At 42.0% G+C, this 15,581-nt stretch overlaps 1 protein-coding gene across 20 annotated transcripts in view; it reads left to right on the forward strand.

Annotated features, from left to right (window-relative positions):
• TNRC6B (trinucleotide repeat containing adaptor 6B) overlaps positions 1-15,581 on the forward strand; it is a 258,256-nt gene that overhangs the window by 202,026 nt on the left and 40,649 nt on the right. For 19 of the 20 annotated variants that reach the window (XM_030320703.1, XM_030320711.1, XM_030320706.1 and 16 more), the window contains 5 exons: positions 530-705; positions 2,958-3,032; positions 4,129-4,174; positions 5,633-5,781; positions 11,023-11,148. In XM_030320703.1, the coding sequence (XP_030176563.1) occupies positions 530-705; positions 2,958-3,032; positions 4,129-4,174; positions 5,633-5,781; positions 11,023-11,148 (572 nt within the window). Of the gene's footprint in view, positions 1-529; positions 706-2,957; positions 3,033-4,128; positions 4,175-5,632; positions 5,782-6,855; positions 7,027-11,022; positions 11,149-15,581 lie in introns of all 20 variants that reach the window. The other variant, XM_030320721.1, reaches the window with a different exon arrangement.

Raw genomic sequence — 15,581 nt, forward strand, 5'->3', positions numbered from 1 at the left:
AATTCATTCTTGTGTCATTAATTTGACTGCAGTTTAAAAATTATCAGTCTCCTTCACTGCATAGAAATAGCTTTATAAAGACCTTGATTTCATCATGATTTTCACAGTAAAACTGGTTGTATCATCACGGGAAATACCATGCCATAGACTTGAAATAGACCCGAAATGCTGGTGGAAGATATTAACCAGACCCTTGGCACAAGGAGGTACTTCAGCAGTACTGTCAGGATTTTTAGGTGTCTTTCCCAACCTCAGAATCACCCTTCCTCCATCACAAAACTTGCACTTTTCTCCAGATTTTTAAGAAAGTCTTCCATTCTTCAGGATCCTCTGTAGTTAAAGCTATAGTTATACTTATCTTTTGTCTGAGTAATGTGAATGTGGAAGGGGGTAGAATATTTGCCTGGCCGTATAGATGGATTAGATAAGATGACAAATATCCCAGAATGCCGTGTTCATAAGGACCAATCGTTGTGGTTATTGTTATATGTAGCTGTTGCATACAGTCCCTCCATTTTTTTTCTTAAAGATTCCAAATCTATGCAAGATGGCTGGGGGGAGAGTGACGGTCCAGTGACGGGAACTCGCCATCCCAGCTGGGAAGAGGAGGACGATGGAGGAGTCTGGAACACCGCCGGCTCTCAGGGAAGTGCTTCCTCCCACAACTCAGCAAGCTGGGGACAAGGAGGAAAGAAGCAGATGAAGGTAGCCCACTTTAGAAAAGTTCGAGCTTGTTTCTTCATTCTTAGAAGGCAGAACTGAGAATTTTCTAATGGAAGGAGCCCTGAGGTCCTAAGTAAGGGGAAAAATATTTTCTTAAGAGCAAATTGAGTACTTCCTCTTTACTCCTCATCTTCCTTCCCCATGACCTTGAAACCTCGAACCTCAGAGCTGTTGCTGTGGGTAAAGTGGAATTTTCAGAGACAGGAGATTTTTTTTTCACTTTTAGTTTCCATATTATAATTCTTCAGAAGCTTTCAAGGCACACTTTGTAAATGTTTTATGCTTTTGCATTCTAAAACCAAGGAAGGCCTTAGGGTAAGTCCCCATGATATATAGAAGAGAAACCAAAGTAAGATAGCTTTTCCAGTGGCAATCAACGTGATTGGTTTTTCTCTGATGCGGGAAATTCCAAAACCCGGAACCGTCCTCCCAGCAAAGCAAAGTGCCGGAGCACAAGCCTGATGCAGCAACCAGGTGATGTGCCTACGTCCCGTCCCAGCTTGCGTTTGAAAGCTGTTGGCTTTCCATATCTTGGAGCAGCTCCACGTCCCCCTTGATGTGCCTAATTCGATGAGGACTTTGGTTTCAATGTAGAACAGGTCTTTGAACCTGAACCACTCTCTCAGCAGAGGTGTTCTTTTCCCTTCCACAGATAAATTGATGGAAATTAGAAGTGGGCAGCCATATAATTTCAACTTCACAGTGAATATTGTCCTGGTTTCAAATACCAAGGGCCGTCCTAGAAGGTCTTCAGTTGGCTAAGGGGGCTGCGCCTTCATCACTTTTTGCTGTAGGATATTAATTTTGTTCTGAACATAGTAACTCGATAGCCTAAGAACACAGGTAGTTCTTGTTGGAGACATCCTGTTTAAGCGCCCGTTACAATTTCCCTTCTGAGGACTTCTTTCTGTTCACCCTAGTCACAAAAGGAATTATTCAGTAAACTCCTCAGCATTTTTGTACTCTCAGGCTATCTGGCTTGTTGTGGTCTTGTTTTTGTCATTTACAAACTCCCATTGAGACGGAATGAAAAGGCAGTCAAGGGAGACTGCTTACTGACCAGAAGTGACCAGGGGGAAGGTGCTCACCCACTCAGGCTGCCCCATGACTGACAATTCTGACCTTTTGTATCTGAGGGCCTTTTTTTTTTTTTTAACTGATTGTGATGCAGATACAGACAACGTAAACTGTACCGTTTTAACCACCTTTAAGTGCGCACAGTTCAGTAGCATTGAGTACATTCAGCACCATTCAACACTAGACGATGTGACCATCAACACCATCTAGACACAAAACTCTTTTCATCTTGCAAAACTGAAACTCCGTTCACATTAAGCAAATCTACCAATTCTCCCCTCCCTCCACTGAGGGCTTTTTTGACCTTAAAACCTGTAACTGAACTTAAATTAACTTACTCGCTTCCAAGAATTAATAACATCGACATAACAAATATCATCAAAACACAGTTTTTATTTGAAGAATGCACAAATGCACAAAGCCCCATCACCACCTCTCCCCACCAAGTCCTCATCATAGTCCAACCTGCCTTCTCTGCAGAAGTAAAAGTGGAGCTGATAGGGGTCCTCTTCAGGGAGACGCTAGGTTGTCCCTTCTTAAGAAATAAAAACTCACCTCCGCCTTGCTTTACAGTAAGATCAGGGATGGTGTCTTTTGCTAGGCGTCTTTCCCACTGGGGACCCATGTCCTTTATACTACGTAACAAGCAGATGAAGCGCTGCATAGATGAGTCCTCATTGTATCCACACAGAGACTAATGACCAGTTTAAATAGCCTATTTAAATAGGCTAGTGCCTATTTATTTTCCAAATAATAGGCACTAGCATCAAACTCTTTCTTTTCTTTTAATACAAACTGGCTTAGGTTACAAGAAGATACTAAAAGGGAAAGTACTAGCATGCGAACATTGTATTTTAGAAAATCTGATATTGACCTTCTTCTATTTATAAGGTAAAAACACCAGCTGACTGTATGTTTTTCCAGTTACTTCTAATTCAGTGTGACGAATAAAATAAGAATGAAAACATAGATAGAACTAGAGAACTTTTCCAGACTAACTGAAAATATCAAAATAACCACAGTTATAGAGGGAGATTTGGGTTCAAAAAGGTAAACTGTTGGTTCTGCATTTTCAATCAGTACTTAAATGCAACTCAGCTGTGAAGTGAGATAAAATAAATTATTTGGTTCTGAGGTTACACATTTCATTTCTATAGTGTTCACTGAAAGGAGGAAACAATGATTCATGGATGAATCCTCTTGCCAAACAGTTTTCAAATATGGGATTGCTGGTAAGTTTCATTTTCTCCTGTGTATAATATACCCCATCTTTTACTTTTAGCACAAATGTTAAGACCATTGTCACATATAGTTCAAAATTCTAGATTTAGGGGTGCCTGGGTGGCTTAGTTAGGCATCTGACTCTTGACTTTGGCTCAGGTCATGATCTCACAGTTCATGGTTTCAAGTCCTGCATTGGGCTCTGCATTGACAGTGCAGAGCCTGCTTGGCATCCTCTCTCTTCCTCTCTCTCTCTGCCCCTTCCCCCCTCAAAATAAATAAATAAACTTTAAATCTGTCTTAATTTAAAAAACAAAACAAAGTTACAGATTTGGAAACTGGTTAAACAATATTTCTCATTTGGATTGAGCGATATTTATTTTCTCTTATTTTTAATGAAATAACTCCAATACTTAGAGGTTATGACTTTTGAATTTGTAGTCCTTGTACCCTTTTCCTTAGGTGGTTAGGGGAAGAAAGAGCCAGGCCCTTGAAACTTACATAATTTTCCCTGACTACTCCTGTACCAGTTTTAATATTATACTTTTGAAAATGACAACAACTGCACAATAACTAGAGAAATTATTTATAATTAATTATATAGGGAATTCTTGTAGGATTTCTCTCTCTCTTTTTTTTTTTTTAATCTCTTGGGAACATCGTGGGGACACCCCGTCCCTGGTTGCCAAAAGACAAACGGCTTGACTTGGCTGCACATTTCCAGATTTCATGACTTGACAAGTCACGAGAAGAAGTTGTCGTCATTTGGCTGACACTCCTGGAATTTGATCCCGAGCCGACTGGAACTTGAGGACAGGGTTTTATTTCTCTGAGCAGCTATTTAGCTGTTGCTCTGTCTGTAGAATTGCTGAAACTGACTGATTCTATGTGAAAATCGAATTTACAAATGTAGACCCAGCAGCAATCAAATTAGTCATATTATAAATGATATTGTCTTCATTCCCGTGTAAGGTTCACATCAAAGGACCTTGTGTGGTCCCACTAGTAAGCTGTCACTCCCACATAAATAATGCCTTTTTTTTTTCTCTCTGATTCAAACATTGAATTCAAACCTTTAATCCTCCCTCACCGTTGCTTATTTTTCAGAGTCAAACTGAAGATAATCCAAGCAGCAAAATGGATTTGTCTGTAGGTGTGTATCACTCCACTAATGTGAACGGGATATATTGTTGTTAATGATGTCACGTTGGTTCCCTCCTCCATTTGACTGGGCTGGGTGCTAGTCAGCAGACACGAAGGATCGTCCTACACACTAGGTAGGGACTGAAGACTGAAATGGCTGCAGGATCCAAGAAAGTAACGTAGAGGAGTGGGGTATGCCAGGTATAAGAAATTGGGACTTGGAGGCCACCTGTAAGGCGGCCACTTGACCGCCCTTGGCAGTTGTTGCCTTGGAGGGTAAAGGCCCAGCTTTGTCAGCAATTCAGACATATGTTGACATCCTGATTTTTAAATACTGGAAACTAATTCAGATTTTAAAAACTGTGGTGTGTGGCCGAACAAAATATGTCTGTGGCCCCGCCAGACTCCACTCTCAGATTTCTCGTCGCGTGTGCACCGAGATGTTTCATTACTGACGAGCTGTCCCAGTGCAAGTGGAGCAGATGCCGTGTCAGCCCTTAGTCTGTGGGCTCCTCACCGTGATGCTGTTGCTCACTTTGAGGACCTTAAAGAGAGTCAAACCGAGAAGAAAGTAAAACAGTCCTGGGTCATAAGGGAAATAGCCTTTGATTGATGATATTTTAAAATCTAAGAATGACAGGGCGCCTGGGTGACTCAGTTAAGCGTCCGACTCTTGATTTCAGCTCAGGTCATGATCTCATGGTTCGTGAGTTCAAGCCCCGAGTCGGACTCCGTGCTATCAGCGCAGAAGCTGCTTGGGATTCTCTCTCTCTCTTTCTTTCTCTGCCCCTCCCCCACTCGCTCGCAAGTCTCTCTCTCTCTCTCTCTCTCTCTCAAAATAAACAAGTAAATTTTAAAAAAGAAAAAGTCTAAGAATAACAAAAACGTAAGCTTCCAGGGGTACTGATCATGCCCATGTACAATAGCACATTTCCAGAGCTTTGAAGAAAAGAGGACCATCATGGTACCTAGGAAATCACGTTGTTCACTTGATGTGTTCACGTCTGAGTTCTAAATTCTAGGGTCACAGCTGTGCCTAATAGGCCTCTTTATCCCCAGTAACTGTTTCACAACCAACCCTACCCATTTATCTGGCAGATGCTAATAGCAGCAAGAGACAAATTCTCTCACTGAGGACATTTGAATTTATGAGCCAGTTATACTCCTCAAACACATCAATAACCAGTTAGGATATTTTTTTAGTTGGATTTTTACCAGTTTGGCCCTAAGTCTCTCTTTCAGTCTTCCATTGAAAACAAGCTACAACAGATACAGATCTTTTAAAAAGAAACAAAAGGATCCACATGTGCTCCAGGGAGGGTCCCCAGCAGCCTCAACCAACAAGATCTCTCGTGGTCTTACACTTGACACCTCCGGGAGGTCTTACACTTGACACACCCCGGGACTGGTCACTCCTGGTCAAAACATTGGTTCTTGAAATTTTCACTGCTTCTGTGCTACTTTTCAGGGAGCCTTCCAGATAAAAAATTTGACGTGGACAAGAGAGCGATGAATCTCGGGGATTTTAATGATATCATGAGGAAGGATCGATCTGGGTTCCGTCCACCTAATTCCAAAGACATGGGAACCACAGATAGTGGGCCTTATTTTGAGAAGGTGAGTTGAATCCTTTGAGATAATAATTCATGTGAACCACTTTGGTTTCCATTTGTTCTTTTTATAATTAATTCCAGGAGGAAATGTAGAATTACTGAATTAATTAATGAGCAAAACGCAGACATCACCTGCTTTTAAGTGGTGACGTGAAAACAATTAATGTCAACAGGTGATTGGGCAGTGGCTAGAACCATCTGTCCTTAGCATGTGAGTATGGTGAAGGTGGTCTGAATTTTTGGAAATTTTATGAAACTTGGAGGGGGTATATGGTCTGACTTTTTACAGTAGAAGAAATGCACACTCAAAATGTGTAGAAGAAATTTTAGAGATAAATTTATTCTGAATTCTTTTTTCTGCTGCTTTGCAATGAGAAATTAAATTTGGGATCTTGTGTAAACAATCTGTATCTCCCAAAGCCTTGCCTTCTAGCTTTGTCAAGATGGCCCAGAACTTGGTCTTTTGATGTTTCGAAGAGACTTCCTTTGTTTTCTCTCTCCATTTCCCCAGTGACCTATTTTTAGTTACAGTGGTACACTGTCCAAATTCTCAAGTACCTGATTTCAATGTGTCATTTATACCTATTTGTTTTGATTTTTATCAGTTCTAATGGAGGAGATCATTCCTTGATTCAGAATACAGATTTTCCATGGCCCCGGTCTTCAGAAAGCAGTTAAAACTGAAAGTTTTAGATCTAGCACATTTTTGACACCACTGATGCTGGTCCAGGCAGCAACAGATTCACAAGATTACTCTGGCTTCTGTTCCAGCAGCCACATCGTTAGAGTAATCGATATTAGATGTATAAAAATAAAGTGTCTGGCAACGTTTATCTTCACGCAATGGGCAGAATGTGTTACTGACTTAGAGAATAAGAAAAAATCTGGATCAGAGATGACAGATGGTGTCTGTTGGGCCAAGTGTGATGACTCTTACCAGATCCAAATTCCATCCTCGTTTATTGCTAATACACTCTAATTCTGTTTGTTCCTAGTGTTTCTCTCTTGTCCCTTCTTGCATTCTGTTGCTTCACTAACCAACACTCCTTGTGATTGGCTAACTCCTACTGCTTTTCAGCTGACTTTGCCTTTCTCCAATCAAGATGGGTGCCTTGGGGATGAGGCTCCCTGCTCTCCCTTCTCCCCTTCTCCCAGCTACAAGCTGTCTCCCTCTGGTTCCACACTACCCAACGTCAGCCTTGGAGCAATCGGCACAGGGCTCAACCCCCAAAACTTCGCTGCTAGACAAGTAAGGAGGCCTCTCAAATTTATAACTGCTCGGCTGTGGCCTCGCCTTGGCCCTGGTCTGCAGTTTATTGCATTTTTTGTCTGTCTTGGGAAATTTGTTGATTACTGAATGCACAGAATGATGCTAAGTATTAGGCTTTAGATCTTTCAGCCCATAGAACCCATCTCTCTTCATGTTTTCTCAACATGGATTTTATTTTCAATCTGTTTCTTTAGTCCTCTCATATTTGGTCATAAGTTCACATTTAATAAGTTAACTAATAACTGGCTTAGGAAAATGTTAAAGAGGCTACATAGGTATCTTATTACGCCTACCTTAGCAACTTATTTGCCATTTTTAACGTTAGATTGAATGGCAAGTGATACTTTTGAAGTCTGTTCAATTTGATAAGACTTCTAACTAGAAAACAGTGGCAAAACTAGTAAAGAGTAAATACTTGAGCATTACAGCATCTTAAAATCTAATGTCCTTAAGCGTAAAATATAATAATTAACCGGAGAAAGGTAATTTGATATGAGAGAACGAAGCTTTGGGAAGACTTGATATTTTTCAGATGTGGCAAACAGCCTGGGGCACCCCGTTCCCTAGGGGTGCGTCTCCGTGGTCCCAGGAAGGGCTGTGCACTGGGTGAGACCGGCAGGGCTGGCCCCCAAAGGCCCCCTCTCTCACCTTTGCGGGCCTAAGGCAGCCTGAGGGGCTGTCACTGCAGCTCCTGTGTAGTTCTTGTAGAGAAAACCAGGAATTTGGAGACAATTCCCTTGTGACGGTGACTCCAGGGATGATATTTTCCTAGCCACAGTTCTGTGACCACTTACCTGTCACTGTGGCTTTCACCTCAGGATATCATGGAAGGATGTTTAATTATTAATTGTACCCATTCTGTTTCCACATGAGGGCTTTCACATACAAGTTAAAGGATGATGTAAAACCTCTCTCACACCATAGTCCTCCAGTTACACGCAGGTCTTTCATACGCTTCTAATTGTTGCCTTAGCACATTTTTTAAATGGATCATGTTATATCCATGTATTCAGTAACCATCTCTGGTTTGGGAGACAACCATCTCTGGTTTGGGAGTTTTGGGTAATTTCTTGTTTTCTTTATTTTTTATATTTCCCTGTATTTCTTAATGTTTCCATAGAGAATGTAGATGTGCGTTGCTTTTATAAACAGAGAAGAAATAATTACATCAGTGGTTTTGGGCAGCTTTTTTGTTTAGGATTGAGGTATACAAAATATAAGTTACCCTAACACTCTTGAGTAATGATTATAAACATGCCCACAGGATCACATGTTTATCAAATGCCATTAGTATATAATTTTTAGCATAACATAAACCAGCCGAAGTATCCGTGCACTGGACACTAAGAAAAGGTCATTCCTCTTTGATTTCTTTTGGTTTGGTTTTTTGTTTTGTTTTTTGAATCTATGGATTGCTACAAAGTCCATTGTGAATCAACTAAATATGATCACGACTTTTTTCGCACGTGACTATTTTCATGCAGACTTCATATACTTCCTATTTAAAAATTAAAATGTGAGGTTTTTATTTTAAAATCACAGATTTCAGTCAGCTTGCTAACACTGTTCTTAATTTATATGCCTTTCTGAGTTAAACACTGTAGTTGAGGCAAATATCACCAATAAATATTGGACTCAGGTCATCATATAACAGTGAAGCTGTAGAAATAACCAGATTAACTGTGGTTAACATATAAATAGCGTTTGATGACCGCTTTCCTAATTTCTAAACATACTTTAAAAAAAAAAAAACTGAATCTATATGATTGCCTCTAGACATATTAGTGTGCAAAATAGCTACTTCTAAGCTAAGAAAGCAAATGACAGTGCCAGGTTTCATATTTAAAAAGAGAGAAGGTGTTGTTTGATAGACTGCCATTGACTCATCTGTACTGTTATCCATATTGGACGTATCACAGGGCTTGATACGATTTTAGAGATACTTGATAAAGAAAACCTGAAACCTCCAGTGGGGGTAGGGGGCATCTGTCCACTGGGAATGTGCAGGTAGGGCCTGATTTCACAAGAACTAAAAAAAAAGTGAAATTTCTTTTAATATTTCTTACCAAAAGAGCAGTTGGAATTTAAAATGATCCTCACAAAGCAGTTTTGGACCAGTTAAAACATGGATTCTGGGAAGGACTTCAGCTACCAGTAACCCCACCATCCAAGGACCCGTCCAAGGTCATTACTTTGATAGTGAAGTATGAGAATCATCTTAGCAGAATATTCTCAATGAAACAAATGTTTCTTGTGTTCTTGAGAATGATCAGTAGGTAAGCTACCAGCTACCATGATCTCAGAAAAGTTAGAGCCAAGCCACATCACCTTAGAGTGACAATTTTGATTAGTAAGTCAGGGGAAGCAGAGACATTATAGTTTGTAGAATTAAAGGTCTTTTCATGTTTTAAGAGTCCTTTAGGAGATTTAAAATTCATGGTAGATCTTTGATTTTCTTTTATGACATAGACACAGATTTTGATTGTCTTTTCCACTTTATGTTCATAGCCATTTTTATTTTCAGTGCTTTTAAGTTCATTAATTTTCCAGTAGCAGTCCCTTAATCTATTTTGAATCATTAAGCCATTGAAATATCGTTAGTGTTCTAGAACTTAATGGTGCTGTTCCAAAATTCTTCTTTAAAATTACCTTAATCCCCGTGAAGCCACGGATAAGTTGGTGACTTCCGTTCAGAATACACAGACTAGGTATATAGGCAGTGGTCCAGCTGCCTTCACTAAGGATGTGCAGTAGGATGTTGCCAAGTGTATGAAATTGGTGGGTCATGGTGTTAGCATCCTACAGACTAGGACTTTATTATAGAGTTCTGGGAATACAGAGAAGGAAATATTAAGCTGGTGGTTGAAAGACAGAATGGAAAATAACTATAACATGACTTGCTGATGCCATCAAAGAATGACTTTAAGTGTTTTGAGAACATATAGGTGGGTCAGTTAATTTGAATGTGAACCGAGGAAGAAAGTTGGGGGAAGCCTTCCTTTATGAGGATGAGCTCTGAGCTAGGCCTCAAGGCCAAGTGAAGATGGTGTAGAAACTTTCCTCAGACAGAAGGAACAGTGTCAAGTTATCAAATATGGCTTTTTTGGCTGAAGGGCTTTTCTCCGCTCGAAACAAGTCAGAAGGGCCATCATATAGCCTGGTTTTCTGTAATTCTTTGATTGGAATAGCCTAGAAGTGGTCCAGTGAGTTCGTCCTCCAGAAATCAGGGAATTAAGCTTATTTTTTACCAGGCTGGCATTCATACACTGGAATGAAAAGTTACAGGTGAGTAATGAGGTTTTTTTTAGTGCCCCATAATGGTTTTTCACTTTTTCCTTTTCTGCTTTTGTTTTTTTAAATCTCACTCTTGATTTAGATTTTGTCATCTAGCAAAGGAAGGGATCAAGCAGACCCAAGATAGGAAAGCCTGTTTAGATCTGGAGTAGAGTTCTTAAGGAGCTAGACTACAAGCGGGTGGCACTGATTCTGTGATTGAACTAATCAAGCCAGAGACATTACTATCATAGTGTTGTTTTACAGTTGATATTATACAGAAGCCTGCATTTGTGCTCAGGTGCCTTTCAAGGTGGAGCTCAGATTATTGGATTTGAGAATAAACTTGGTAAACCCAGTCTTTAAAAGAAAAAAAGAGAGTAGTCGAAATAAACATTATATTGCCTATACCTTTCAATTACCAAAAAAAAAAAAAAAATGCTTTTTTGAAACATTTGACCAAATGCAAGCCTTTCGGTTATAGAGTGCCTCAGACTGCAGGGGTGGTGGTGCTGTGTGCATGGTTTGATTTGGATAATTTTCCCAAGCATTCCGAGACCAGGAATTTTTCGGTCATAAAATTCTGTGATTCCACGGAACACAGGATATGATTCTTCTGAGGGATAGAAAGCCAGAACTGTCTCTTTTTCACGTTTTCTTACGTTAACAAAAAAGACTTAACTGTTGCTGTTGTGTTTGCAGGGTGGCAATCATGGTTTGTTTGGAAATAGCACAGCACAATCGAGAGGTATGCACACGCCAGTGCAGCCGCTAAATTCTTCTCCTAATCTCCGGGCGCAAGTGCCTCCCCAGTTTATTTCCCCCCAGGTAAGCGATTTTATGTTTCCACGATTCAGCAGTAAAGCCTCTACAGGCGGTGCCCAGTTGCCAACTGGGTTTTGTGGGCAGAAAAAGCAGAAAAGGAATAATAGTTACCCAAATGTCTAAAATGTAAAAAGTCTTGGGGCACCGGGGGGGCTCAGTCAGTTAAGCGTCCGCCTTTGGCTCAGGTCATGATCTCATGGCTCATGGGTTCAAGCCTGTGTCAGACTCTGTGCTGACAGCTCGGAGCCTGGAGGCTGCTTCAGATTCTGTGTCTTCCTCTCTCTCTGCCCCTCCCTCACTCGTGCTCGCTCGCTCTCGTGCTCTCTCTCTCTCTCAAAAATAAACAAACATTAAACAAAATTTTTAATGTAAAAAATCCAGATCAAGATTTTTGGAACAAAATGTCCAACTCCTTGTTGTATTGTATCGTACACACAAAGATGGTTTTCTATGAAAAGCATTATGATTACATTCCTTTTCGATCTCTCCGTATTTTTTCCAGTACTGCATGCATTGGTTTAATTGCGTGTAATTGAAACTGCCGTACAAGTACTGCACGGTACTGATGTGCCAGTATTCTGAAATCGGTTGCCCTTGAGGATTCCCCGGCAGGTAAATGGGAGAGTAGCCAGGTTCTGACGTATTCTGAGACGTTTTGAGGAGCTGGATGCTGAAGTACTGGCTAGATGCTCCAGGGGCGTGTTGAGAACAGATGAAGCAGCAGAGACTTCCTCATGGAGCAGCTCTGCGTTGCGGGATACAGTCCTTTGTTTGGGAAACCCTTTAGGTCTGTTTCTTAGTAGGATATGTGCAGCGCATTGTTTGCAGGCTCCAGGTGACAGATTTGTGCCAGTCTGCCACAGAGCCCCTCGTATGTCTGTGAGAAAGTGGCTCCGAAGAGCAACATCAGAGTTGGTGAGCCCGTGTGAGGATTCAGCGTGGGACCTTGGTCTCCTCATAATGTTCCTTCGGTGAACTGAGATCAAAAGCGAGGAGTTCATCCCTTCCGACAAAAAGGGGCGGGGCACTTAACTAGGTCCAATCAGTGGATTGTAAAGGGTCAGGTTTTATTGCTGTTTTGTTTTTTGAAATATCTTTTAAGACAAAGTCTTAAAACATTTTATTTGAGGGGCACCTGGGTGGTTCGGTCCATTAGGTGTCCGACTCTTGCTTTCAGCTCAGGTCACAATCCCAGGATCATGAGATTGAATCCCGCATCAGGTTCCGTGCTGAGCTTGGAGCCTGCTTAAGATTCTGTCTCTCTCCCCCTCTCTGTTCCTTCCCTGCTCATGTGTACACCCTCTCTCTTTCTTTCAAAGGTGTGTGTGTGTGTGTGTGTGTGTGTGTGTGTGTGTGTGTATTTTTTAACCATAACCTATAGATTTCAAATTCTGTTTTTGACATTGAGTCTGTAACTGTCTTAGTAAAGGAAGGAATGTTCCTCGCCCTGCCCTCTCGTCTCCATGTCCTGCCCTGGGTGTCTGGGAGTCCTCTTAAGTGTCTCTCCTTCCTCACCGCTCTAAGTGCCAGTCATTCTCCAGGTCCCAGGTGGCAGTCTGTCCTTTAAGAGCTGTTCCTAACTTCCCCAGCACTCCACAGTGGTTGTGTCTTCTAACTCCATGAGCTCCCTCCCACATGTCAGGCCACAATCCTGTGGTTACCAACTATCTGCGGTGTGCCTGGTAGTGTGTTGGCCTCACACGGTGGAGAAACCACGGCCTCTTAACACAGCCTCCTGGAGTTGCTGGGGGTGATAGCAGAACACTCAGCAAACAGGCAGCATGATAAATGTGATGTAGAAATGCTTAACACAGTTTGGAAGCTGGGCGAGGCCGTGCACTAGGAGTGACATTTAAGCTGGGCCTTAAAGAATGAGTCAGTTTGCTGAGCAGAGCCAGGTTTAAATGTGCAGCAGGAGCATCTTGGAGGACAAGGGGCAGTAATATCTGGAAGAACATGGCATATTTGGAAAAATGCAGTCGGTTTGAATAATTAGATTAAGCTTGTTGAAGCATATAGATGTTGTCTAGAATGGAATAGGAAAAAACTAGTCAGGGAGTTTGGCACCAGATTTGGAAAAGCTTTCTTTGCCTTGCTAAGGAGTTTGGACTCTGTCCCTTGTAACCGTTATCTGGGCTACTTCTTAAACACAGTTTCCAGGTCTTCTGCAATCTACTGAGACACAGTCTTGGGAGTTAGGGCCTAGTAACCCCCTGTTGATTTTTATCTGCACCCTAAGGTTTAGCTGCTGCTGATATAGATAATGTAGCATTGGGCAAAATTGTTCAGCTGAGCGGCAATGTAGGAAAACTTAGGTTTTGGAAAAAATAACATTGACAGTAATGTGGAGGACATATTTGAATGGCAGACTAACGAGAGCAAAGGAGCTCAGTTACAAGGCTAGTCCAGGAGTCCGGGTAAGGAGGTGGCAGTGGGAATGAAGACATTGTGAAGGTCCCAGATGACCTTTGTGTTGTGGGATACCGCAGTCACCTCTCCAGTCTCTCCTTACTCTGCATATCCACAGCATCTGACATAGTTGATCATGTCGTCCCTTTTGAAACTTTCATTCATCTGGTTTTTGGACACCTTGTATATTGGTTCTCCACCTGCCTTTCTTTCTCCGTCTCCTTTACAAGCTCCTCCTCCCCTCCCCAACATTTAAATGTTAGGGGCACCTGGTGGCTCAGTCAGTGAAGCATCTGACTTTGGCTCAAGTCATTATCTCATGGCTCTTGAGTTCAAACCCCAAGTGGGGCTTTGTGCTCACAGCTCAGAGCCTGGAGCCTGCTTCAGATTCTGTGTCTCCCTCTCTGTCTCTGCTCCTCGCCTGCTTGTGCGCGCTCTCTCTCTCTCTCTCTCTCTCAAAAATAAATAAAAACATTAAAAAAAAAAAATCAGAGTGACCCAGTCACAGTCCTTGAACTTCTCCTCACCATCAGCAGCTACTGCTGGGTGACTTCACCCAGCAAATGACTTTAGGTATGACAGGGCCAAAACTGAGTCTTCAGCCCAGATCTCCGTTCTCAATTCCACGGGCTTCTGGGCATCTCTGCTAGGATACCCTATAGGCACTTCATGTCAACATGTCCGAAACAGAGCTCATGATTTCATCCCATACTCCCCTCTAAAACATCCCCTTCCTCTAAGTAAGCAGCACTTCCCCTCTGCAGGTGCTTGGGCCACAGGCCACAGAGCTAGTGGTGAGGCCTCTCACGGTCCACATTCAGTCCATCAACAAATTCCCCTTTAGAACTTTGTCCTGAATCTGACCCTTCCCTACCGCCTCCTCTAACATGACCCATGGCGAGCGACCACCGTTTCTTTCCTAGAAATGGCCTCCTGACTGGTCCTGCCCTGTCATATACAACACCTGCCTGCCTCCAGTCTGTTCTCCACCCAGCGTTCTGACTGATCCTCTAAAACCACGCTATCCAGGGTAGGCCTTAGGCCACCTGAGCACTTGAAATGTGACCAGTGGAGTGGAAGAACTGAAATTTTAATTTTAATTGATTTAAATTTAAATAGACATGCCTGGTTGGTGGCTACGGAATGAATACTGCAGAGGTGGAGCTTTTCCAGCATCACAGAAAGCTAAGGGTAAATCATGTCACTACTTTAACCTCTCATCGCTCCTTCTCTCACTGAAAATACAAAGCCAGCTCTTTGCTGTTGTTTTTGACGCTCTTGGTGACCTCCTGCCACCCCCACCCACACCTGCCTCTCTCCACTCAACTGGCCCCAGCGCACCAAGGGTGCTTCTAGAACACTCTTCTCCCAGATTGCCACACGGCTCCATCTGTATTTGCTTCAGATCTCTGCCTCCATGGCACCTTCTGGGAGAGGCTTTCCCAGGCCGGGCTGAGGACAGTATGGCACCACTTGGCTGTCACGCCCCCAGGCGCGTGTTAAGGTTCACAGTGGCAGGGTCTGTGTCTACTTTGTTCACTGCTGGATCCTGAACATCCACAACTGTGCAGGGCATCATGCATTTTGAGTAAATATGTGTCAAATCATGGGAAGACGCATTTCAGAATGATTTAGAAAGTAGAAAATTGTTAGGAAAAAAACTTAGTCTGAGAGTCTTAAAGGCTGCCAATCTCTTTATGACCAAAGTATCTGCTGTGCATGGGAAAGAAAAGTATTTGTGTTCTACATTTTTGGGATTTGTTTAGCAAAACATGGTTAACATTATTTGATGCATAATGGGGGCAGAATATTAAACAATGAAAACTTCAGATTTTTCAGGTTTTTTTCCCTAACATTTCCATATTTTAAAAAACAAAGGAGCTGGATAGCTTTTTTTTTTTTTTTTAAGTAGAGGCAATATAATAACCACACTGAAAGTTTGGATAATGGAGAAAAAATTCTTCCAGAAACCCCCAACCCAGATGCAAAGACAGGGATTATTTTTACAAAATCCCCTACTCAGACTT

This window comes from Lynx canadensis, chromosome B4 (assembly GCF_007474595.2).
Source record: "Lynx canadensis isolate LIC74 chromosome B4, mLynCan4.pri.v2, whole genome shotgun sequence".
NCBI classification, from domain to species: domain Eukaryota; kingdom Metazoa; phylum Chordata; class Mammalia; order Carnivora; family Felidae; genus Lynx; species Lynx canadensis.